This window comes from Cupressus sempervirens, chromosome 4 (genome assembly GCF_028749045.1).
Source record: "Cupressus sempervirens isolate cs-2001-9-10 chromosome 4, ASM2874904v1, whole genome shotgun sequence".
Taxonomy (NCBI): domain Eukaryota; kingdom Viridiplantae; phylum Streptophyta; class Pinopsida; order Cupressales; family Cupressaceae; genus Cupressus; species Cupressus sempervirens.
The window spans coordinates 213,959,850-213,987,743 of NC_143121.1; the positions used below are offsets into that span (position 1 = coordinate 213,959,850).

The following is a 27,894-nucleotide window of genomic DNA, read 5'->3' on the forward strand; positions in this document are numbered from 1 at the left end:
AGTGTTTCTCAGCTGAAATGCCCTTCAATGTATGTAGGCTTTAGCGAAATCAATCTTAATTTTTTTAAAAATCTTTAAATATCAAGATTAGTCAATAGAATCACACACAACTTTAACATTATCAAGGATGAAGCTTGATCAAATAAAACTATTCTATTTAGGCCAAACAATTATGGGAAGAGCATAGAAAATTGTAAGTGCAAGAGCCTTGGAAAGGAATTTGCAAGAGACATTAATTAGGACAATGTGATGGGGTGCCAATTAATAATATCTTCTAGGTCACCATCTTTAGGTATAAATTCAATATTTCCTTTGGTAAGTTTTTTTCTTCTAATGATCTAGTTTCAAATTCTTCTAACTAGATATTGTGTAGATCAAAACTAACACATGGGCAGAGGGCTCTACAAAATTCACATGAAAACCTATCAAAATAAAAGGATTTATCATATCATCTTCCATGAAGAAAGATACTCCCATGAGACCTTGATAGAATAAGTATTAATGATAGAAGGTTTCTTGCATGAATTAGACATCTAGGAAGGAATAACCAAAAGGCTTTCTTCTAAGGCTCAATGACTAGAAAGTGAAGGATCTAGGGTAGTGAAAACCTTCTTATAATGATTCACAATGACTTGTATAATATGGAGAATCTCTATAATAATTGGATTTCCTTCTTTAATCCTTTTAATATCTAGGGTAGAATGTTGAGATCATACATAGGAGAAAAAATCCTTTCTATCTTAATCTCTAACTTTTAAACTAGTTCATATGTGATTTTATCTAAGCACCTATAGTAGTATAACTATCAACAATTAGATTTTGATGATGAAGAGTAGCCACCTTTAACAATAATTCTTTTGAAAAAAACTTGAGCTTCTAAACTCTTTATAGCAGCACATAATTCCTTGGTGGTTGAAGCATAAGACTTTTGATGGAGCACCTAGGTGTCTCACATGCATGTAGAGGAATTTAGTGGTATGATCAATAGAATTACTTCCCCATACAATCCAACCTCTTTGCTAAGTAGTCTTGGATTACAAGTCCCAAATCCATTGAATGCAAAACAACATAAGAGGGTTACTCAACCAATATATGTGTCAAGAAAACATTGAGACTTAAAACATGTTGGCAAAATAACATACCATTTAATTCTAGATTTTATGGGAAAATGATTTCATAAAGTGTCAGTAGACAATGGTTAAACTAGCAAAAGTTTATCGTCTCTAAATGAGAAGGAAGACTTAGTTCATATCATGACATGGTCAAGGCGATAAAAGATAATATCAAAACTCGCTTGAACTTACTCCACGAATAAAAAAGACCTAATATATTATGGATGTAAAACCAAGCCTCATGCTGACCAGTTGTCCATTGATAAGATGAAATGTCATATTTATCAAAGGAGACCTCCACCAAATTTAAATCTCAATCCTAATCTATGTGGATGGCAACAATGAGTCATCTGTCCAATGTCAAGGATGGGATATTTCCACTACATCATTGAAAGCATAAACAATAATTATCAAAAAAATTTAAAAATTTGTCAATTTGCATAAGGACCCAAACCAATTTGTGCATGGGTTCCACACCATGATAGACAATTGCATCTTTCAACTAGGGCGAAAAACTTGTCACTACCCCTCTACGTCTAGCTTCATGGTTGGAAGCAAATATAAGACTGTTAGGTCAAATAACATGAAATGATGCACCAAGAAAAAATAAGGCAATCTTGCCCTCGTAAGAGGGAAAAAACACAAAATTCCATGAAACTTCTGATGAACATCTTGCACAACATAGTTCCGTGAGAGGTCTTTGAGCATTCCCTGAGATGAAATTCATTCTAAGGCATCATTCATGTCATCCTCGTAGCCATAAGATGTAAACATATCCTAAAAGCATTCTGAATCTTATCGGAAAACAGGATAGAGATCGCCAGGGATTCCTTGTGTTTTTCAAGCCCGCTCATTTTCTATGTCATCCCTCCTTGGAGGGCTACGTGAATTACGAAAGAAAACTGAATGCTAGTGCAGAGTTTGTTGTCCCGTGTGGAACCGGGTTTGACAATATATCTTCCCCAAAGAACCTGCCAGCTCAACGTTACCATCTAAATAGCTGGTACCATTCAAGGACATAACTTGCGAAGCAACTGCAACATTGACCAAACGAAATAACAACGCAAGATGTATACGGCCGATCCAATGTTTGTAGAAGGGCTAAAAGTCCAATTATAACGAATTTTGAATGAAATGAAAAACATACAGGAAATCAACGGTTTGTGTTAGACTTTGAATTTTTCCTTGGCGACGGAGCTCACGCGAACGTAAACCTCTACACTCGTCAAATTTTGCGAGAAAAAACATGTGGTGGAGTGTTTTACAAGTAAATGCATTCTGTAACGTGTGTGAACGCAAGTGATTCCAGCTAAGAATTCGCATCAAATTTCTTAAACAATGACTTGTTTTCATCTTTCTGCGCTGTCTCCTTGGACTAAAGAACACATTATGTTATTTCCGGGCCACTTCCATGAAATGAATATGGAGTGTCCAGTTGTTTCTCTCTTTAGCCAGCCAAGTATGATTGGAATAAATGTCCTCAGGAAGGAAGAGCCACCTTTCGTTAACAACTGTAAAGGGTCAAGGGAAGATAGAATTGTATAGAGGTGAAAATATATATCTTGAAGTGTTTTTCATTGAAGAATCAGGCTATGGAGATGTTTAACTGCAAGTCTCTGTGCATTAGAGTAGATTCTCTGTTGAAGGCACTAAGCCCAGCTATTCAAGAAATTTGTTTGCAGGATTTGCAATCACCCACAGATGAACAAAATGCAATCCTTCACAAGTTTTACAAGGCACTGATAATGGGAGCGGCGTTGATAAAGGAATGTGAGAATATCAGCCCATTTAACCTGCCGCTGAATTATAGGTACGCATCTCGTATGTTGAAGCTCGAAAAGGAGATCAATGTGTTTATGGGGATAATGCCCGCTCACGTATTACTCCATGTGAGAAGGCTCAAGGAAGATTTTGAAAGTGTTTATAATGCAAAAGATATCCAACATGCAAGCATGCTGAAGGATTCAATCTCCAAAGAAGTTTCTATGATCACTGATGATCCGAGTCAGAATGCCATTATGCTTCAACAAATAGATTCATCAAATCCGAAGGATCCGACGTACTCTTATCATGATGACGTTCCTGGTTATAGATCTGAGTTTTACGTGGGATTGAAAAAATCTCTCGTAGATTTGAAGGACATTTTGTTTCAGAAAGAGGTGTCTGTGGTTGGCCTGCATTGTATTGGGGGAGGTGGCAAAACCACTTTGGCATTGGCTCTCTCGAATGATCCCCAAGTCAGAGGTATGTTTTTAATCCTACAATTCAGGTCTATAATTTTCTATGCTTTCATGTAGTAACCCAATAAAGAGTTTGAGTGTTCCTTCTTAAATGACAAGATATTATATGCGCACTCAACAAAATAACGTATATGAGTGCCTAGATTGATATTTAGAATAATTCTTTTCATGCCACTACCTGATGGTACAATGTGTTAAATTAAGTTGAACAATCTTTTTATTTTTATTGAAGATTGGAATTACATTAAAACTAGGTTCACTGTACACGAAATGAAATCATATAAACGAAAGTCAATATGCGTACATCAGAATTTCAAATCAGTTTGTAAAAGTTTTTCTTCTTTTCTTTATTCTTTTTTAAAGGCCAATTGCTTTTAGAGACACAAATTTGCATTTTTTTTTTATAAAGTATTTATGTAGTTTTTCCGTTCTGTGCTAATATTAAACGTATAAAGATTGTACGGCGGTGTAAGATTCAAATTTCAATCAAATTAGGTGGTAGAATTTTCAAATTGAATTATGGTATTGTGCTTTATTTGACTTTCTATTTTATAGAATATTTATATAGTTACTTTTTATTTTATAGAATATTTATGTAGTATTCTGAAATTTGTTGTATTTTCTATTGTTATTTGTGTTTTTGATAAATGCATTTTTTTAAATGAAATTTATATTTCTTTAAATAGATTTTTTTTCCTTTATTTAACAAATGCCACATAGTAACATGTATAAAGTCATTATATTTCCTAAATAATAGCATAACCTCTTTACAAGAATGCAAATCTCCATTAGTTAAATATATTATTTATTTAATTAATTTTAAACTAATCTAAAACAAACTTAATTAATTCAATATTCTAATAGTTTTTGATATTCAAGTTGTTGGGAAATCCATCTTAAAGTTTAGGTTAAGCCTTTGTGATTTTTTCCTAATTCCTCTTGTGTTCTAGTAGTACCTTTCAATATGAGGTTGTTAAACGAGATTATTTCAAGTCTTATTTGGTATTTCCTTCAAAATAATTACTAGATTGTATTTATTTTATGGGTCTTGGTTTCTTCTTAGTTACTTTTCTTCTGTGCTTCTACATTAGAGGTGAGATCTTCTCCTATCAATTGGAGAGAAATTCCCTACAAGAGATGAGATTTTTTTTAATGGGATGTTATTGTCAATGGTTGTCATATATTCTTCATACCCATCATTTTCATGAAGTTCCTTATCAATATTTTTTAAAATATTTTTGGATGGTTACTACAATTTTCACTGAGACTGGTAAGTTGGTCATGCATTTTTATGGAAATTAATGTCTGAGATCATTATTTTACAACTAATATACCCACTTTAAATAATCCTTCTAGATTATTTGTGGTGTGTATAGTTTATGGGGGCTCTTTCTAACTTATTTTCCCATAATTATTCGTTTTCGGGTGGGATCATCTTCCCTTGATTATTTTCCCACTAAATTTTTGAATAGATTACTAGCCAAATACTTAGCTACAAAATTTCTAGTTTAGATATTTTTATTTTGTAAAAGGTTTAAGAGCTCCTTAAAAATTATATCCATCGTTATCAAGATTTGTCCTATTTCCTTAACTAAGTTTTCTTTAGTTCAAATAGTTCTAAATTGTAATAGATACTTAGAAGGCTTTTAAATCCCATTACTATTCCTTTTCTTCCTATGTTTTTTGGTCTCTAGGTTTGGTAATTAGGCTTCATAGATCGATTATTTTTTTTTCCTTTTTAAATTCTTTGTTCCTTTTTTTGGCATTAAGTTATGTTGTTCATTAGTGACAACACTTATTCACAATTCTATATGGTTACCGAGTTCATCATTCAGTCTCCAGTGCTTGCTAAGCAATTCAATGGTTATCAAATTTCACAGTTCACACAGAGCATTCCAAAGGCTACTTAGTGAAAATAGGCAATGTGAAGTCTAGCAGTTATCACCGAGCAGTTATGTTGTTACTGAGCTTCATAGTGTCTATTGAGTCATCAGTTCTTGTGATGTGAAACTAGTGTTAACTGAGTGATGGATGAGTAGTGTTTACCGAGTGCAAGTAAGGTAAACATAGTATTTAGTTTCTACCGAGTAACATCATATCTACCAAGTCTACAATGGTCACCAAGTTTGAAGCTACATTGTGTAATTAGTATGGACCGTGCCTCTACTTCTACCGAGTTCATGATGATGCCGGGTAATGTAATGGATGCTGAGTATCAGAAGTTCAACAAGTCAATTTCAAAACCTAAGTTTATTCTACTATTGGGTCGACTCAGTAAAATTGTGTTATCTTGTGTTCTAGCTGACCTTGTAATTATGAGAATTGGAATGGTATATGTGTAATGTATTATATCATACCAAAGTATGTTATGAAAGAATGGAGGCATGAAATGAATGTAGGGTATAATAATAAGCAGATGTTTTGATGAATGTGAATGAAAATCAGCAATAGAGAAAGGTATTCAACAAGGTCAATTCAGAAGCAAAAATGTCTTATCTATCACAAGAGGTGATTTCTACTTCAAGGATCTAATTACCAAATAAAGTTGTAAGTCAAATCTAATGTTTCATCTTAACAGGTCAATCAGATTCAAATCCTTTAATACGATAGACTTAGCAATCTTTTCTTTAAATCTCTTAACAGAGTGCATACTTCATTGTATGTTTGTAAATCCTCTAACAAGGTGGACCTAGTAGTCTAATTTTCTCCTAATAGGGTAGATCACTGATGCAGGAGCATCTTGCATGGGAAAAAAAAAAATTGAAAAAAAAAAAAATTGGAAAAAAAAAAAAAAAAAATTTGTGGAGGAGAGAGAAAAGTGACGAACATTAGAGGAGAAATAATAAAAAATAAAAAATAAAAAAGGAAACAGGAGAAAAAAAGAAAAACAAAAAGAGGAATTTCTATTTTCAAGGTGCATAAGTGGCATAAAATAGGAAAATAAGAAAAATAGTTGTCATTCCATTAATTGAGGTGTGTAGGTGGAAATTCTAGAAGGTTTTGGATAAATCATGTATTTAATATTTGTTGGCTGCTTAGTTGTATTTGGGTGGAAATTTAATATTTATTTAAAGATAGTTGTATTTACCTTTTATCCCACATTGGTTGTGTTTGTAATGTCTTGGATTAGAAGTGCCTATTTAAGCAAAGCTTATTATCATTTGTAATCAAGTTCAAGAAATAGAAGCTCGAGGAGTAGAAACTTGAGAAGTTGAAGTTGTGGAAGGAGAAGCTCAAGGAGAAGCTTGATATCATCTTGTGGGTGTTGTAAGGATCTTCAAGTATAATAAAATTTCTTCTGAAGCATTTTTTTGGTCTCCATATTATTGCTTTCTTGATTGTGAGTGAGTAAGGGTGGTGTGGCCCTCTATCAGTGGTATCAGAGCTATACCTCTATCAGTGGTATCAAAGCAGGAGATCCTGAGTGTACAAGCAGATCGCCGAAGTGTGTGGCAGTTTGTACCAGGACCTTGGTTGGGAAAAGTTTATCAAAGTTGGTGGATTGCAAATCTTTTGTCCTAGACTTGTGATGTGGTTCTTGATTGTTTGTGCGAGGTGGCAGGTTGTGATCTGACTTGCAAACAATTTGGTTGTCACAAGGAGCGTGGGAAGGATTTGTTGCAGAGGGTTTAGAAAGATCTTGGAAGATGGCTCCAAGAGGATTGGACCCTAAGATGATTGAGAAAATCCATGATATAGTGGAGAGGAATTTTTCTAAGATGTTTACTCGGTTGGATGCTAAAGCTAAGAAGGTCAAGGTGGAAGAGGATGGTTTTGCTGATCAGTTTGTGGAGCCTGATGCAGAACCTACAGAGCAACTAGAAGTTGTTGATAAAGATATTCCTAATGTTGCTAATGTTGGGACAAAGGTTGGTTTTCATGATCAGTTGGTTGAGTCTGACATGGAGACTACAGAGAACTTGATCATGGATGATCCGATTGTTGTTGGAGGTGAGTTATGTATTGTAGAGCATCTTGTTGTGAGCAATGAGGTTGCTAGTGTTGAGAGTTTGGCATGTAGTGATAGAGATCTACATGTTGGTGCTAATATGGAGTTTTTTGTTGCTGATGTGGGGTTTGTTGCTACTGGTGTGGATTCACTAGTTGCTGATGTGAGTGAGGGTTTGTTGATGAAGAATTATGTTCAGTTTGTTCATAGGAATGAGCATGTTGATTGGATGGTTGAGATTCTAGTGTTTGATAGAGTAATGCAGATGTGGAAGATTTGCATGGTGGTTTTCTTGTCCTCGTTGAGGTGGAAACCTTTGGTGAAGATGAAGATAGTGGTAGATCTTACTTTTGCTGTCAAAGTGTGGGACACACTTTTCTATCTATCGGAGGAGTCTGATGCAGGAGCATCTTGCATGGGAAAAGAAAAATTGAAAAAAAAAAAAAAAAAAAAATTGTGCAGGAGAGAGAAAAGTGACGAAAATTAGAGGAGAAATAATAAAAAATAAAAATAAAAAGGAAAAAGGAGAAAAAAAGAAAAACAAAAAGAGGAATTTCTATTTTCAAGGTGCATAAGTGGCATAAAATAGGAAAATAAGAAAAATAGTTGTCATTCCATTAATCGAGGTGTGCAGGTGGAAATTCTAGAAGGTTTTGGATAAATCATGTATTTAATATTTGTTGGGTGCTTAGTTGTATTTGGGTGGGAATTTAATATTTATTTAAAGATAGTTGTATTTACCTTTTATCCCACATTGGTTGTGTTTGTAATGTCTTGGATTAGAAGTGCCTATTTAAGCAAGGCTTATTATCATTTGTAATCAAGTTCAAGAGATAGAAGCTTGAGGAGTAGAAACTTGAGAAGTTGAAGTTGTGGAAGGAGAAGCTCAAGGAGAAGCTTGATATCATCTTGTGGGTGTTGTAAGGATCTTCAAGTATAATAAAATTTCTTCTGAAGCATTTTTTTGGTCTCCATATTATTGCTTTCTTGATTGTGAGTGAGTAAGGGTGGTGTGGCCCCTCTATCAATCACTAGAAGTGATCAATGTAAGCCTTAACCGACCAACTTTATGCTGCAATACTAAAGTTTTGTCGATATCATCCCCACCCTAGTTTTACTTTCTATTTGGAAGGTTTTTGGGTCACCAAATATTGTGTTCATGTGCCATGAATGTTTATCTTTCAGTTTCTCATGCATACAGTAGATTAGATGAATTAATGGTGAATTTGTAAAAAAAATTGAGGTTACTGATTCACCCCTCCCCTCTTAGTGACCTAGCTAGTCTTGATTATTTCCAACAATTGGTATCAGAGATTCGTGGTTCTCAAGATAAAGTTTAACAACATGAGAAAAGATCAAAGGACAATGGAGATATTCAGACTTAACAAAGTCGTTGAAAATGAAAAGCCAGATCTGAAGATGGCCTCAGTTCAACTCAAAGAAGCAAAAGAGCATCTTTATCAATCTCTAAAAAGAAGGAAGGAACTTGCAAACCAGATGAATGACCTCAAGTATGTTGAAGAGAAGATTCAAGATCTTTTTCCCTTCAAGAAGTTTGAATCAACAAAATAATGCAATTAAGGAACTCCTAGAAAAGAATGGATCTCTGCAAGAAGAAGTAAGGAAACTCAAAAGAGAACAAGAAATTCAATCAATAAGACTGTGAGAAAATTTGGAATATAGGAATAAGGAAAAAGAAGATTTGGAGGCAGGAAACAATGAAGATCAAAATCAATCCCTTCAACATGAAGATCTTATTGATCAAATCTCCAATGCAAATGAAGAAATCATGACTCTCAGAGCAGATTATGAAAGATTAATAAATGATCTGAATTTTGAAAGACAAATCAATAAAAGAACAAGAAATGAGCTAAGATTCGAAAAGAAAATTAGTGAAATATTGAAAAATGACCTAAACATTAAAAAACAAGTCAATGAGAGAATGATGAAATCCCAAGTAGACATGAACTAGTTGAATCAACAAAATGAGAAAAATCTTAATAGACAAAAAGGTAAAGCAGGACTTAGATACAAAGAAGAAGGTGAATCGTTCAAAAGAGGTTCTCAAAGGAATCAAAAACCTACTTGCAATTATTGTGGTAAGACAGGTCACACATCAAACAAATGTTGGAGCAATGGAAAGACAAAATTCAATGGAAAATGCTACAATTGCAGTCAGTATGGTCATAAAGCTAATGAATGCAAGGAGAAACCAAAATTTGAAGACAAATGTCACAAATGCAAGAAAAAAGGTGACAAGGCATCCAAATGCAGATCTAAACCATTCAATCCAACTGAATAATTTGTAAAGACAATATTTGGTTGGGACTACAATAATTGGTGTAGATGTCATTATTGTGGAGAATATCGACACATTGGCATAAATTGTGCAAGGTATCACTTGAGAAAGAAGGATACTACAATAAGATGTTATAAATGTACTGAACTTAGTCATATAGCTAAGAATTAAATGAATATAGGTAGATTTGAAGATGAAAAGAAAGCAAAAGTTGATAACATCAGGAAACAGATGAGACAATAATGGATTCCTAAATCTACCAAGGAAACTAGTTCAAGTAATGGTAGTGAAGCCACTCAAGAAGTAGGTGACTCCGTCATTTCCAATTAAGTTGTTAAAGGAGAACTGGAACTGTATTCTCAAGTAATATCTCAAGTAGTTCCAATGAAAGGAAGCAAAAGATCCAAATTAGTATTCTAGATATAGAGGGATCAAAAGAATTCAACATTCATTGAGTAAGATCAGGTCATACTGAGCAAGGTTGGTCATAGGTTCTACTGAGTGAGGTCGGGAGTAACAAAGTTTTTTTTGATCGTCGAGTTGCAAGCTTCTACTGAGGATAGTTAGTGGATGACAATCTATCAGGCACTGTGTCATTATGGCTCTCAGGGTACAGAGCATTAATGGAAATTTTTCATCAAAAAGGTAGGAATTCAACTTCATTTTCACTGTAGATCTAGTATATCCATAGTAGAGTGATTTACAGAGCATTCCGGCAATCATGAGTAAAATTGCAGCAAAGTTTTTAAGGTATTTTCTTAGCTTACTAAGAAATCATGGCATCTGGCAGTAGCAATAGCAAGGCAAAGAGGGGTTCAAAGATGTTGGTAAAAGGCATTGAATGGAAAGCCCCAAATTTCAAGTTAGTACTAGTGATTGTAGAGGCACTCGACCCTAATGGAGCTCAGTCACAAATTCTTCCAAAGGTACTCCTTATAAACAATATTTGTACTCATTTCAAGTGTGCTATGCAAGAAATTAGAACCCTAGAAATGGATAGTGCCCTAGGAGAAATGTGTGTTGATGGGTCTCTCAACCTTCAACATAAGCATTTAGAAGTCAAAGGTTTAACCCACATCCCACATCTACCAAGAAACTTCCAAGTAAAATGGATTAGATATATTTTGAGCCATGTGCATAATGGTCAGTTGTGGTTAGAGTAGCTAGTCTTGATGACAAAGAAGATGATTCACAAGATTACTAGACTCCCTATGCTAAACAAAGTTAAAACAACCAAAACCCTAGGTCAGGAAGAGCTTCAAAAGAAAACCCTAGTCAAGTGGGATGATAGAGGCCTGAAAACCAACAATGTATTTCATGTAGAACTTAGGTTTGGAATTCATATTATTGCACATAAAATATACAACTCTAGTTGATTGAATAGTGTGTCATGTGAGGCTATGGATTTAACATATAAGGTTATTAAGAAGAATTTGGAATTTGATCTAGTAGACTTAATGTTGAAATAGTTGAATAAGAACATGGATAACATTAGGACTTCAAAGAATAACCCTTGTAAATTTGGTTCTTTGTTAACTTGTTTGTTCTTTTATGTTCAAATATTTTTCCCCTCCAAAGGCTCAGTGGTATGGAGAAAGGAGACTCCTATTTTGTATCAGATTAATGAATTTATTGCATAAATGGGTGAGAATTTTGATAGTATCGTGGATAACTATTTTGAAGTTTTTAAGGAGAAGATGAACAACAGATTCTGGATTCCTCCCAAGCTAGTTGAAGACTACAAAGATTATGTATGTTTCATGGTTGATTTAGATAGAGTTTATATCCAGACAACTAGGCCTAGAGTTGCATGGGTAAACGCTCTTCCTTATGAGGTTAACATTAATGAAACCAAGGATATAATTGAAGCCCTAGTAAATGAGCTTGTAGATCCAAAGCTACCTCTCTTTGGAACATATGATGAAGCTAAAAATAGAATAGAGATTGGAATTAAGATTCCTTAGGCACTCAATAGAGGCAACAAAAGGGTAGCAAAGATGAAAACTATAGAAGCCCCTCTTGTGCTTACCAAGGGCAAAGAAGAAGATGAAGAGGAACTTGATAATGAAGAACAAGAATCAGAAAAAGAGGAATAGCTAATGAGAAAGAAAAGCAAGGTGATTATCACCAAGCCACCCAAGCCCTCTATAGTTGTGTTTACAAGGAGATCTAAGAAGAAAGAAAGAAAAGATGAGAGTGAAGTTGAATTTTTCCAACCTCCTCCCACATACAAAGAAAGATTGAAGAAATTAAGAGAAGGTGCTAGTATACACAACTTCAAGGCACTCGAATATGAAACTAGGACACCTACAGAACAAAAGGAGATTGAAGATGTGATCATGGAAAATTTAGGAAATTGGAAATTCTCTCTTAATCAGTTTGCTTCACAAGTGCTAGTAGTTTTATTGGCCAAGGTCAAGGTCAGATGTGATAACACCATTCAAACTATTAAGGACATATTTTCTCAAACTCTAAAGTAGTTGGTGCCCAACTTGACAGATGCAAAAGTGAAGAAAACATTGAAAGATAATGAGAATAGAATGATCTTGAAGTTTAATACTTGTCTTGTCTTAATGAAAGATATTGAACATGTGGTGAAGAATCCTACAGATGTATGGAAGGATGTGTTCCATCTTCCTAAGCCTAGAAAGGATCCAGTGGAAATCAAGGATGATGATAGTGACAAGGATGAGGATGATGAGGAAGAAAACACTCCTTGTGTCACTATAAATGCCTAAGATTATCAAGATCTGATGAAGGATGGTGAAGAAAAGAAAGAGGATGAAGCTAAGGAGGAGCATAAGCAGGAAGACGAAGATGAAAAAAGTGATCCAGTGAGGATTACTGTAGAATTCATTGCCTCCCTTCCTCACTCTCCACCAAAATCTACACTATCATTAGTGGAGACAGTTTCAACGAGTGTGATTGCAACCACAACAGATACATCATCTACTCAATCATTATTTGCTCCCACTCAACTCTAGGTATCACTAATGGAAGTGTCTACCACTTCATCTACCGAGATGTAGCCCTCCTCTTCTTCAGATCTCGATTTAGAGACATCAGCAATAAGTGTAGCATCAAGTTCAACAATTTTTTCTACTTCAACTTTGATTGTTCTAGTAAGTGCTCCTATTGTATATACTCCTGTCAGTATTCGACTAGTTTTTACTTCAATTTTGGGTAGCACATCAATTTTGGATTCTTTTATTTCCTCAGCTAGTATTTCATCAATAAGCCCTATTTAAGTTCTCTCTATAAGCCCAACTATTTCTACCATTGTTTCTATCTCAAAGTCCAAAGTAGTAATATCAGAAGTAGAACCAAAGGCACCACTTAAACTTCTGATCACTGGAAAAGAAATTGATGAAGATATTGATTTGGACAAGGAAATTGAGATTCCCATGATAGATTTTAATACTACCACTATGGAAGCAATGATATTGGTTAGCCAACTTTTGGAACAGAAGGCAAGGCAAAAGCAGCTCAAAGATGAAAGAGACAGGGAATTCTAAATAATTGAAAGTGCAAAGAATATCATAATAGAAGCCATGGGTGTTGATGTTGATTCATCTCAACTTATTTTTCTATACCTAGAGGAAGTAGTACATAAGTTCAATGAGGATTCTACTAGACAAGATAAATAGATAGAGAAGGTAGAGAAAAAGTTTGATAATTAAGTGCTTGAGCACATTGCTCATCATATTGCCATACATCAGGTAGAACTATCCTCAATTTTGGCAAATCTTGAAAATTCTTTTAGAAATGTAACATCACTTTTCTCCAAGGTATGCGATGTTACCGAGATCACCAAGGAGATAAAAGGAAAATTGAATAAGATAGATGAAGATCTAAAAGCCAATGCTCAAAAGTTGCAGCTTGACCCCAACTCAAGCTCAGCACATCACATAAAGGTGAGATTTCTATCAAATATGCAAGCTAAACTGTTGAGAGAGGAAACAAGGATTAGATCTACATTAACAGACATCCAAAACATGATCCTTCCAATCATGGACACAATGCAAAAGCATATTTCTTATTCTAAAACATTGATCCATGATAACAATTTTTCAATTGCAAATCATATGATTGAAATCTCAGTAGAAGTTCAAGTGTCACTTCAAACCTACAAAATTTTGCAAGCTCATTGGGATAAGACACTAAGTCTTATTCTTAAGGTACATTCTGAGTTTCTCTCACATTTTGTTGTCTCTATATAAATACCTTGTATAAATCTTTGGCATTACTGTCAAAAAGGGGAAGAGGCTATGTGTATAAACATGTAAGGGGAGAGAGACTTTATATATATTATGTCTTATATGATATATACATTGTATGTGGGAGATATGTGTAAATGTATATACAATAGAATTACAAAGAAAAATTTTGAAAAATCAAAATCAAAATCAGTATGTCAGTGTACATAAGTTTTGGCTAATAAGTGTTTTTGTCACTAATGCCGAAGGGGGAGATTGTTGGCATTAAGTTATGTTTGTCATTAGTGAAATACTTATTCATAATTTTTTATGCTTATTGAGTTCATCATTCAGTCTCCAGTGTTTTTCGAGCAATTCAGTGGTTATCAAATTTCACAGTTCACGCAGAGCATTCTAGAGGCTACCAAGTGAAAATAGGCAGTGTGAAGTCCACCAATTATCACTAAGCAATTCTATTGTTACCGAGCTTCACAGTGTTTACTGAGTCATCAGTTCCTATGATGTGAAGCCAGTGTTAACCAAGTGATGGATGAGTAGTGTTTATCGAGTGCAAGTAAGGTAAACATAGTATTAAGTTTCTACTGAGTAACAACATATCTATTGAGTCTCCAATGGTCATTGAGTTTGAAGCTATGTTGTGTGATTAGTATGGACCATGCCTCTACTTCTACGACATGCATGATGATGCCAAATAATGTAGTGGATGCCAAGTATCAGAAGTTCACCAAGTTAGTTTCAAAATCTGAGTTTGTTCTACTATTGGGCCGACTCAGTAATATTTGTGTTATCTTGTGTTCTAGCTGACCTTGTAATTATGAGAATTGAATGGTATATATGTAATGTATTATATCATACCAAAGTATGTTATGGAATAATGAATTCATGAAATGAATGTAAGGTATAATAGTAAGCAGATGTTTTGATGAATGCGAATGAAAATCAGCAGTAGAGAAAGGTATTTAGCAAGGTTAATTCAGGAGTAGAAAGGTCTTATCTATCACAAGAGCTGATTTGTACTTCAAGAATCTAATTAGAAAATAAAGTTGTAAGTCCTAGATCCACTGTTTCATCCTAATAGGTGAATTAGATTCAAATCCTTTAATAGGGTAAACTTAGCAATCTTTTCTTTAAATCTCTTAACAAAGTGCATACTTCATTGTATGTTTGTAAATCCTCTAACAAGGTGGACCTAGTAGTCCTATTTGCTCCTTACAGGGAAAATCACCAGAAGTGATCAATGTAAGCCTTAATCGGCCAAATTTATACTATAGTACTAAAGTTTTCTGGGTATCATCCCCACCCTAGTTTTACTTTCTATTTGGAAGGTTTCTGGGTCACCAAATATTGTGTTCATGTGCCATGAATGTTTATCTTTCAGTTTCTCATGCATGCAGTACATTAGATGAATTAATGGTGAATGAATTATGTTATTCAAGTGTTGACTTTGTCAAAAGTTTTGAGGTTACTGATTCACCCCTCCCCTCTCAGTAACCTAGCTAGTCTTTATTATTTCCAACACCTTTAATGTAACTTCTTATAAATTTATTGGGGTTTGACATTACTTTTCCCATTGGATATAGATCTATTCAAAAGATTTATCTTTAGTAACATCTTGCTATTTATTGAATTTTTGTTGTCTCACTTCTTATGAGGTCTATTCTTTTCCCTTTACTTTTCACTCAATGTTACTTTTATTATTATTTTTTGGTTATAGGTAGATTTGGGGCCCTTTTTTATTTGTATTAATCTAGACTCTTAGTATAGAGTGGAGTTGTGAAAGTAGATCCATGAATGAGATAATCTAAAAATTAGGTTTTGAGCTAAATATGATTGAGATACCTCAAAATAAGTCTGTGGAAAGTAAATTGAGTGGAAAGGTAGAAGGAAATGAAACTAGCACAAGATGTTGAACACATAGATTGTTCATCCTTTAGTAGTTCATAAGTTTGATTGTAAAATTATATGGTACTTTTAAAGGTGAAACATTCAATAGGGGGAGAGAAGGCTTTATAGTATGCTCATAAATGATTTTTGATTCAATGTCACCATCTTTGAAGAAATCAAATGGTGTTAAGAGTACTTTTAACTATATGGGTATGTGTAGAATCTATCTATGTGAAAAACTAAAATTTTTAAAAATAAGTCACATTTTGTAAACTAATTGAAAAATAGTATAATTTTGAAATAATTATAGAAGAAAAGTCATAATTAATTTTTACATGGAAAAGTTACAAAATTATATGTGTCTAACCTGTATATGATTTGACTACTTATATATAGAATTTTGTAAAATGATAATCTAGCATTTTGTTTAATTTAGGGTGGTGAAACATGCATGCAAATCCTATCTTTTTAAACAAAAATGATAAATTGATTGAAACACAATTATTACTTTCAAGTCAAGTATTATAATTTTTAATTTGGAAGTATATCTCACATTGTATGCTTTTCCTAATAAAAGAAACAAAAAAAATGATGTGGTTTAGACTATGTTATGGGGGTCATGCCTAAGAGTTTTATATTATAGAAAAGTCATAGTATTAAAAAAAAAAAATTATTTCCTTGGAAAAAAATCACAATCTTGTAAAAAAAGTTATCATTTGATTATATTTAATATTCTTAGACATATACTTCTTATCTTTTTCTTAAAATTTTCATACTAGTACATTGAAATTCAAAATGTTCAACATATAGAATAAATTTTTAGTAAAGGGATATTATCTTATAAAGTATAATAAATTTGTTACATGTTATCTTCTTACATATTTTCTATATAAGGCTAATAATTTTTTTTCACATTTTTCTGTCAAACCTAACCCTAATTTTATAATTTTTCATATTGACTTAAGGGCCTAGTTTTCTGTACCATGATGGTACAAATAAAAAATGAATTTGAAAAAGTTGACAATAATATATGATAGACCTGATAACAGATCAGTTTAGAACACCAAATGTTGGAAATTCATGTTAGGAAAAATTGTTAGTTTACTAATAACTAGGCTGAATTTATTTTGTGAAGCATGCAAAAATAAAGTCTCTCTAGAATAAAATATATAATCTTGGATGGGCTAAAAGACCCCTCTTAATTTTAGTAATGCAGGATGTGAAAAACATCAACTAAGCTAACTTGGAATCATATTTTAGATAAACATAGATTTAAAGTAAATGTGGTGATAAGATTCACTAGATAATAGATAATAAACATAAGAAGTTGAATAATTAGTGTTTGATATTGATTGTTATTTTCTTTTTGTTAAGAAAATATTTTTTCAAGACATCTTCTATGATTTTTAACTTTTATTAATTGTTTATATCTAGAAATAGATGATAAACTATTTCTAGTATGAAGATATGGGAAAAATAAGGAGCATGCAGTTAAATAGAATTAGTTTACTAGGCGAAAAAATAAATGAGTTATAAGGGTAAAATGCATAATAACTTAGGGACTAGTATTTGCTTCTAAGCTAGTCTTTAATGAAATAAATGGGGAGGATTCCTAGAAGTCCTTATTATACATAATATTAGTAGAGAGGTTTAGAGAAATGGGTCTTTAGGAAGAGGCTTATATTTATGTGATCTCATGGCTAGTTGTTCTCCTAATCAAGGTTTTATGCTCTGGTATGTTAAAATAAATATGGAAAGGAAGATGTAATGACCCTTGCCAATAGGCCACTAAAAAAACCACTAATACTAAACTTGACATGCAAACTGAATACACTGCTAAAAGTATAATGTTGAACAAAGGAAATTGTTGTGCCACAGATCTACTCAAATAACAAATGTAAAATAGTGCCAATATATTCATTCAATGATAACCAAATGTTTTGACATATGATATCCGACAGTGAGATATGAGCAAAAATGTATGTCCAAGCTGAAAATTGAACCCTGCTAGAAATGTCTAAATACAGAATAAACCCAACTTGAAGTAGTTGAATACCACTTCCAAAGGGCAACCCTTCAAAGGATATTTCACCTCCTCAGTTATGCAAATCCTTAGGAGACTTCATTCCTAATGATCAAACGAAAATTTGCAAACCAAGATGGCACCACAAATGCTCAAAGAGAAAAGTAGTGTAAACTCAAGTCATGGGATGTCCAATTGAGAAGCCAAGCACTCTATTTATTCACTTTCCTAAGAAGCCACTAGGAACTTCTAGAAGTATCCATAAAATATTATTATGAAATCCCTTTATAATGCACTTTTATATAAAAAGTAACTTTATAAAATAAAAAGTGCAACTCAACTTAAAATTATAATATTTTGGGCCTGCATAACACATTAAATAAAAATATAATAAACACCATCTCTCTCCAAGAGCAAGTAAGACCATCAAATCCCCAAATAATCATTCGAATGACTCTCTCACCAAAATCATCTACCTTCAAGAGTTCATGATAGGAAAATTCATTGAAAAGTAACATGTCACGAAAAAGGGGAAATGACAATCTGCCCCTCCTAAAATTGTTTTCCCTCAAGCAATCTCAAAGCTAGATGTTGCAAAATATCTTCTCCCTCCCATGTGGCATCCTCCTCAAGTAAATCTCTTCACTTCACCAAGTACTCTCTAATAGTCCTCCTACATGGCTGCCTTTCTCTACTATCAATGATGTACTCAAGAACAACAACCAATTTTCCTTTATCATCCAATGGAGGAAGAAATATTGAAGGCACAACATGTTGACCCAATGCCTTGTTGAGTTGTGACACATGGAAAAAATTGTGCACCCTATTTTTTGTTGGAAGTTCAATCTCATAAGCCATCTCACCTATCTGCCTGATAATCCTGAAAGGGCCATAGTATCTAGGCTTAAGCTTCTCTGACCCCTTCTTCCTGAGAGTAGACTACCAGTAAGGTTGTAGCATGAGGTAAACCATGTCACCAACCTCAAAACACCTCTCTGTCCTTTTCTGATTTGCATATTGCTTATGCTAATTCTGTGCTTTGGAAATATTATCTCTGAGAGCATCAACAATGTCCTTGCTATCCTAAAGAAAATCTCCAGCACGAGGAACTCTAACATCACTCATAAGCAAATAAACGAAGCTCGGTGCATTATAGCCATATAGTGCTCTAAAAGTAGTCATCTAAATAGACATTTGATAAGTAGTATTATAGAAATACTCACCTAAATAAATCCATCTAACCCATGCTTTCTATTGACCAACCACGTAGTTCCTCAAATATCCCTCCACCCACTTATTTACTATCTCTGTTTGCCCATTAGTTTCCTGGTGGTAATTGGTGCTAGGTGTGAGCTCAATTCCACATAAATGGAACACCTCCTATCAAAAATGACTCAAGAACCTACTATCCTTGTCACTTACTATGCTCCAGGGTATCCCATGTAGTCTAAAAATCTCCCCGAAAAAGATTTCAACCACCTGCACTGTCGTGTGAGTAGTAGTGATGGGAAATAAGTGTGCATACATCATCAACCTATCCACCACCACATAGATGCAATCTTGCCCTTGGGCTTTAGGCAAGCCTATAATGAAATCCATGGATATACACTCCCACTTCCTACCAAGAATGGGAAGTGGCTGTAGGAGCCCTGCTGGAAAGGTGTGCTCTTGTTTTTTTCGCTAAAAAATAGGACACTCTCTAACATACTGCAACACATCTACCTTGAGCCCCTTCCATGTGAACTGCTTTCATAACTACTTGTACATTTTGAAGTATCCAGGATGTCTAGCTATAGGTAAATCATGAAATGCTCTCATAACAATACACTTCATCTTTGATCCTGGGACTAAGAATATCATGTTCTTGTAGATAATCAAATTATCCACAAGTGTATACTTGGTATCAACAACTATCCCATCAACAATCCTGTATGCCCATGAATCTCTAGCATACTCAACAATGATCAAGTTTTTCCAATCCTCTGATATTTGAATCATAGCACTGAGATGTGGTCTACACGAAAATGCATTTGCTACCACATTCTAAGTCCCTTTCACATAGGAAATGTCAAAATCATAAGCCTGCAATTTACTAACCCACTTTTGCTACCTATCATTGAGATCTCTCTGTCCAAGGAAATGTCTCAAATTGTTGTGGTCGGTTTTGATGCAAAACTTACCACCCACCAGATACTGCCTGAACTTAGCCAATGCATGCATAATAGCTAACATCTCCTTGTCATATATACTAAATGATCTATCTAGCCCATGAGCTTCCTACTCTCAAATGCAATGGGGTGCTCATCCTACATCAGAACAACACCAATACCCTCTCTAGATGCATCACTCTGAAGCTCAAATGGCTTTGAGAAGTTAGGCAATGCTAACACAGGGCATGTAGTCATGATCTTCTTGAATCTCTTAAAGCAAGCCTATGCCTCAGGTGTCCAAACAAAGGCTCCCTTCTTTAGCAAATCTATCATAAGAGTTGCATGATGTGAATACCCACTAACAAATCTATGGTAGAAACCACATAGCCCAAGAAACCCTCTCAACTATGTTAGGTTCTTTGGAGTAGGCCAATCCACAATAGCATGGATCTTATCTGAATCCATCCTTACTCCCTCTACACTAATGATGTGACCCAAATACAATAGTGTTGTCATGCCCAAATCACATTTGGACTCCTTGGCATACAAAGACTCTAACTGTAGGATCCCCAAAACTATCTCCAAGTGCTCTAGGTGCTCCTGCCAAGTCTGACTGTAAATTAGAATATCATCAAAGAAGACTAACATATACGTCCTTAACTAGTGATGGAAGACCCTGTTCATGGTGTACTAAAAAGTAGCTAGTGAATTGGTCATCCCAAATGGCATGACCACAAACTCAAAGTGCCCACAATGACATCTAAAGGTAGTCTTATCAATATCTTGCTCTCTAACTATGATATGATGGTAGCCGGATCTCAAATCAATCTTCATGAAGTAACATGCGCCGTGAAGCTCATCAATCTATGGGATGGGGTACCTGTTCTTGATTGTCCTTTTGTTCAACACCTTGTAATCAATGTGCATCCTCAATGTACCATCCCTCTTCTTCACCAATACAACCGAAGAAGAAAAAGGAGACTTGGTAGGCCTAATGTGACCCATTGCAAGAAGCTCCTTGATGGTTTTCTTGATCTCATCCTTGAGCCTCTTAGGATGCCTATATGGTGTAACCATCATGGGTTTAGGACCCTCCTCCAACTCAATGATGTGCTGAATGCCTCTATCTGGTGGTCTACCAGGTAGGATGTCACTGAAGACTCTATCATACTTCACACTCAATCTCTGTATGTCAGGATGATACTCTATCTTCTACTATCCTTCCTATGTAGGCATGAGAGTACATATGACTGCCCACTCAATGCCATCATGTCTGGCTAACCTCTCCAACCATCTAAAGGAAATAGTCCTGATGTCTCCACTTCTGATGGCTCTCAAAATGTATTGCTTCCCATCCACCTCAAACTTAATCTCGAGGTCCTTCAATCTAAAGGTGACCTCTTCCAATGAGTGCAACCACTTCATCCCAAGAACAATATCCAGATCACCCATGTTGACAACATGGTAGTTCGCCTTGAACTCATAGTTGTCCAGGCTTAATAGAAAATTTCTAACCATCCTGTTACACTTAAGAGTGTAGCCATCAACAACATGTACTCATAGTCCCTCAAACTCCTTAGTCATAATACCACGATGTTCAACAAAGTGTGCATCAATAAATTTTTTGTGTAGCACCTATATCAACCAAAGAAATAACTCTCTACCTCGCTAGAACACCATGCACTCTAAAAGATCCTTCCTGAATGATAGAAAAGTGTGCCTCTTGTAAGTGCAACTCAAGCTCCTCCTTAGTCTCTGGAGCTTCTACTTCTACCTCAAGCTCTGCATCACTATGATCATCCTCATACCAGAACTATCAGAATTTGAACCCTAATAGTAAGCCCAGATAACCCTATTGGCCTTCCCCTTAGGCCTCATAGGACAATCATGATCTCTGTCGTAGGGACCCTTGAAATAGAAACATAGCTTCTTCATGTGCAAGTCATTCAATGTTTCCATATCCAAAGGTGTAGTAGACCTTCCCTTGGTGTCACCCTTTTTTCCCTTGTTTTTATCAAACTTCTTATTGTTCTTGAATGAAGAAGTGCTCTTGGAGGTGAACCTGTTGGATGGTTTTGTGAGCTCCATGCTTTGTGCCTTCCTCATAGCCTCCTGCAATGAAGGGGGATCAAATGCTTTAATCCACCCCTTTAGAGGTTTAGAAAACTCCTCTATGAATAGTATAACTAACCTCCTCTCAGACACATCCTACACCATCACTGATAATCTCTTAAACTCACTGATGTAGCCCTCCAAACTATCTTTCTGTCTCAGCTGTGTAAGATCACAAAAGAAGACCTCTAGGTCTTTCTTATCAAAGCACTCGACCAGTCTATCCATAAAATCTTGATAGGATGTCACCTTCTTATGTTGCAATGTAACCATACCATGTGACCACCAATCATGTGTTGCACCTTTATAATGCACTTTTATATAAAAAGTAACTTTATAAAATAAAAAGTGCAACTCAACTTAAAATTATAATATTTTGGCCCCGCATAACACATTAAATAAAAATATAATAAACACCATCTCTCTCCAAGAGAAAATAAGACCATCCAATCCCAAAATAATCATCAGAATGACTCTCTCACCAAAATCATCTACCTTCGAGAGTCCATGATAGGGAAATTCACTGAAAAATAATATGTCACTAAAAAGGATGCATGATAGAAGAGAAAATAGGAGATAACTAATTTATGACTATTGTATTATATCAAAAGGAAAGAATACATGTGGTCATATATCAATCTATTTAATATGTAACATAAGGAAAATACACTAGCTAGTTCAATAGAAGTATTTTTAACGAGGAGTTGGTCAACCAAGGGCATTATGTGATTTGCAAATAATTATCAATGATGGGAAGCTAATGGGTTAGGAGAAGATTTCATAGACTTTCAATTGAATATGATGATAATATATCCACTTATTTCTAGTGTAAAATCAAAATGCATTTACTCTCTTCACACTTATAATGATGTGATTTTCAACCATGAAAATCCTTATTTGAAAATCTCTCTCTCTCTCTCTCTCTCTCTCTCTCTCTCTCTCTCTCTCTCCCTCCCTCCCTCCCTCCCACACACACACACAGAATTTGGAAATTCAAAACTAATAACTTATTTAGTTGTAGATATTCAGAACTAATAACTTATGAATCTCTATGGATATTCATTCTGATAAAATTAAGATAACATAGTTAGAATCCTAAAAATGAAAATTTGCATTTAGTAATAGAGTGAAATTTAATAAATTGGGTAGTAAATCTACATCAAATATATTAGAGCTAATATAATATTATCTATTTCACAATAAATTTTTTTTTTAAAAAGAATTGCTATGTATGTATAATACCTTTAGTTTATTTCTGATTTTTTAATTTATTTAAAATGTATAAAAATTTTATAACACCAAAAATCATTATTAACTAATACCTTTATTTAAAAAAATTGAATAAGAAAAATGTAAATTTCATTTATGATGAACCAAAACCATACAAAACATCCAAATAAAGAAATATCTAAACTACATAATCCCAAGATCAAAATTCATTCAATGGATGTACTAATATAAAAACTCAATAGTTATATTAAACTTTTTTTTTTCACTTATTCAATAGATGCACTAATATAAAAACTTACTGTTTGCATTCTTTATTTCTGAAATCTCTAATAATGTTAGGATTTTAAAAATGAGGAGTGAGAGAAGTTGATTTAGGGTTTTAGGAAGCTAGGCAGTTATAGAATATTTTGACGAGGATGATAATGACATGAGTTTTTTCCATTAGTCTTTCGAGTAGACTATTTTTAGGATGTCTATTTTTCCTTTCAAGGAATAATATGGTGGCTTCAAACTAGGTTTTATTTTTTTAGCTCTAGTACCTGTCACATTAATTTCTCATGGGATTATGACATTTTTATTTATGATTTTTTCTTATTAAGGGGTGAGGTTTGTCATTGTGATGGTCTTCTTTGGAGAAGATAATTTTCCTAGTTAGGTAGTGTTGCAAAACATTTGACCTCTTGCTAATACTTACAAAATATGTTTTTGAAGTATGTAGATAGTAGTCAAAAGAGATGGGTGGCTAGCCTAGGAGTACAAAAAGGCTACTACTTAGAAAATATGTTGCGAACTATTGCATTTTTCTTATAGGTGTATTGGTGAGAGTGGTGATTAATGTGAAAGATTTGGGTAGTTAATTTATATCTTTGCATGGTTCTTCTTGGTTGTTCCTTCCTTTTCTTGTTGTTTATGTCTAGGGTTTTCTTCTTTATTCTTATAAGTGTGGTGAGTTATTGTAGATCTTTAGATTGATGTTCTATAACTATGCTTTTCTATTTTGTTTGTTCAATGGAAAAACTGAAAATGGTATTTTTTGCTGGACCCAAGGAGTTTCTTTATTTTTTTTTACTATTGGGTCTGAGAGTTTTTCTTTGAACCTTGTTATATTTTAGGTTTGGTTAGGTTGTAATGGAGCCTTTCTTCTTTAACCTTTCTTTTGTTTCTATAGGGATCATTTTTCTCTTCCTTCTGAGGTGAAACTCACACTATAGAGTTCAATTTTTTTTTATGGTGGTTAAGGATTGGGGGCTCATTGTACTTCATTCATCCACTTTTCTTATCTCTAATAAGGTGGTGGCATCCTCTAGAGAAGTAGAGAATTTATTTGTAGAGTAGTTTAGAAGTAGTTATTTTTAGGTCTATCTTAATTCTTCCATTTTATTTTTTCCTTGTTGATTTGACAACGATTTATGTTGAGGTGAGAAGTAAGTTTACAAGAGAAGTGAGACCATATTAAAAAAAAATTGTTACTTTTTATTTTTTTCTATTTTTTAATTTTTTTTAATTAAATATAATTAAATTTTTATAAATAATTACAAAAGACTTTATTACTCCTTATAATATTGATTTATTTTATTTTTATTTTTAATTTTTATTTTAAATAAATTATTCCAATTTCATCCTTCACTTTCTTGTAGTGAAGGCTACAAGAACCTTTCTAAAACACATATTTTAAGTTAAGAGAACCTGGAAAAATGGTTATGTCAATTCAAGAGATTATTGGCGCATATACAAACCTGTTGCCAATGTTAAGAAAACATGCCCTCATACAAAGTTCAATGTTGTTTATTTTTTCAAAGCTAAAACAAATTGTTTATTTGGCATTGCTACATTCACAATCTGATATACAGTTGTTTTCTTGTCGATATTAGATTTCTTTAAGAACAAGGTGCTCTTCATCACAGTTTCGCAATGCCCAAACCTCAAAGAAATACTGGAGACCATGTGCGAAAATCTTTTTGAAAAGAAGAAACCGGAGTTTCAGAATGTGGAGGATGGGCAGAGACAGCTGCAGCAGCAACTTCTTAAACAAGCCAAGCCAATCTTTGTTATATTGGATGATGTTTGGTCCAGATCAACCTTGGACAAATTACTATTTAAAGGAAGAGGATACAAGACCCTTGTTACAACAAGAGACATTTCTATCATCCCCAAAACCCCATGTATAAAACTGTACCAATTACAATTGTTGAGCCAAGTCGATGCACTGTCTCTTTTCTGCTTCTGGGCCTTTGGACAGAATTCAATCCCAGGGACCGCCGATGCAAATCTAGTCAAGGAGGTAAACAATTTTTAAAATAAATTATTTGGTTTTTAATACTTGGATGATTGTGGCAAATTATGCGTATAGATTTACAACACATTTTAATGTCTATAAACACATGGCTTGGTGATACTGGCCTTTTCGAGATATGGTTAAAGAATAGAGTTTCTTCCACATCTACATATTATATGCATGCCTCATCAGTATCATTGTCTACGCCTACCATGCATAAGGAACTTGTGAGCGAGATTGGAACATTAGCTGAAAAGAAAAATAAACTATATTAGAGATGCTGTAAAGAGCTACGGATTACTATAGACTTTATATTATCTGCAAAAATATATGCAGTCAATGGTTTTTTTATTATTGATCTTGAAATCAAACACAGGTGCAAGCAAAATGTGGGGGCCTACCACTTGCTCTGAAGGTTACTGGGAGCACCTTGCATGGGGAGCCAGTGGTAGCGTGGGAAAGGGCAAAGAGCAGGCTTTCCAAAGGCGAGTCCATGTCAGATTATCACAGAGAGGGGTTGCTTGGATGCTTGGCGACTAGTATTGATTTCTTGGATGATATACCGAGAGAGTGTTTCCTAGACTTAGGGTCATTTCCAGAGAACAGGAAAATCTGTGCTGATGCGCTATTAGATATTTGGGTTAACGTTAGGAAATTGGAGTGGCAAGATCCCTTTGTCATCTTATTGGAACTTGCAAGCAGAAACCTTTTGAATTTAATTATCAATCCAAGGTGAACTTCTCTAATCTGTTATATATACATTTGTTGTTTTTTATTTAATTATTGTACTGAATCGTTGCTTGTACTGAGCAGGAATCAGGCAGCTATGTCTTATGGAAATGCCTCTGAACTGTACTTTTATCAGCATGATGTAATACGAGACTTAGCCTTGTACTTGGGATATAAAGACGGTGCACTCCATGGTAAAAGATTGCTTGTGCCTGAGAAAGAGAGTAGTTTGCCTCAGATATGGCAATCGCATACTAATAAAATATTTGATGCTCGGATTGTTTCTTTTCACACAGGTGGGTTTTTCTGAACAGTATCACAACATTGTTCAGCACACAGTAATAACACCATGTAGCTTACTTTTCATTTCATTCAACCTTTGAAGAAGCATGATAAATATTTGTCTAAGCCAACCAAACAAATTTTATAAGACATGTGTGATATATAGTCATTTTTGTACGCGGTCAACTCATGATTAGACAATGGAATGTATTCTGCATATCTAGATTTATTGTTGCATATCCTCCCATTCTCCCTGATTCGTTTGGAATATAGTAGAAAACTAACCCTAGAATACATATTCAAGTCCGAACTTAAATGACCTAATTGGATTACTTTTGTGGCATTCGTGCAGGCCCTATGAATGAAACTCAGTGGGATGACATGAACTTTCCAGAGGCAGAGGTTATGATGATAGCATTTTCCGCAAGTGAATACTTTCTTCCCCCATTTTTGAAAACCATGAAAAAACTGAAAATTCTCATGCTATTCAATTATGGTTCAAAAAGGGCAACATTGAAAGGAATCGATTCCTTATCTTCCCTCACTCAGCTGAAAGTTCTCCGTCTGGAGAGGGTAATTTCACCACCTCTTGGAATACACAACAAAACATTACAGGAAATAGAGAAGCTCTCTTTAAGCTTATGTGAAGGGTTTGAACGGACTTCAACATTTAACAACACCAAGCTGCAAGATTTAAACCTGGATCACTGCAGTGATATTGAAGTGTTGCCTCCTGAAATCTGCCATATGCAATCTGTTCAGATGCTGTCTGTTACAAATTGTCATCTTATTCAGAATTTACCCTCTGAAATTGGGAGTATGGGCTGTCTAAGAGTATTAAGGCTATCGGCACTACCAGGCCTCAGAGAGCTTCCTTCATCAATTGGAAATCTTGTGTGGCTGGAATATCTGGACATTTCAATATGCGAGGGTTTGAAGAAACTTCCAGAAGAAATAGGAGAATTAGAAAAACTGAGAGAATTTGATATGAGAGAGTGTTCACGTTTAAAGAGGCTGCCTAGTACCGTGTGTGGATTACGTTCGTTGAAACATGTTGTCTGTGATGAGGAGATTGCAAAGCAGTGGTTGTGGGCCAAGAGCTTTTCTATCCCCGGGCTCGAAGTGGAGATAGTGGAAGCAGAGTTTAATTTGGATTGGCTTCATGACTAAGTTCTCTCCCTGTTTCTAACTCTTTTTGAGAAACTTTTGAACGACATTTCGTCAAAGGAAAATAATGTTCTAGGTGTGGAGTTGCATATCAATGCAGGTCTAGGAGACGTGATATCAGCTAATGTCTTATTTCAATAAAGACGGTTATACTGTGAACCAGCGGCCACAAATACAATTTGTTACACTTATTATGAAAATAATTTTAAGTCCCTTTTGCCTTCA

The 27,894-nt window shown here is 34.4% G+C and overlaps 1 protein-coding gene across 1 annotated transcript; it reads left to right on the forward strand.

Annotated features, from left to right (window-relative positions):
- Window positions 1-2,561: 2,561 nt before the first annotated feature.
- On the forward strand, window positions 2,562-27,894 carry LOC149560745 (putative disease resistance protein At4g33300). The gene is made up of 5 exons (XM_089824780.1): window positions 2,562-3,356; window positions 25,088-25,497; window positions 25,868-26,223; window positions 26,305-26,516; window positions 26,855-27,894. The coding sequence occupies exons 1-5, from the start codon at window positions 2,705-2,707 to the stop codon at window positions 27,670-27,672; spliced, it is 2,448 nt and encodes an 815-aa protein (XP_089680906.1). The 5' UTR covers window positions 2,562-2,704; the 3' UTR covers window positions 27,673-27,894.

Coding starts and splice junctions, on each gene's coding strand:
- LOC149560745 (XM_089824780.1), top strand. CDS start 2,705: ATGGAGATGTTTAACTGCAAGTCTCTGTGCATTAGAGTAGATTCTCTG. Junction 3,357..25,087: donor GAATGATCCCCAAGTCAGAG/GTATGTTTTTAA, acceptor TGTCGATATTAG/ATTTCTTTAAGAACAAGGTG. Junction 25,498..25,867: donor ATGCAAATCTAGTCAAGGAG/GTAAACAATTTT, acceptor AATCAAACACAG/GTGCAAGCAAAATGTGGGGG.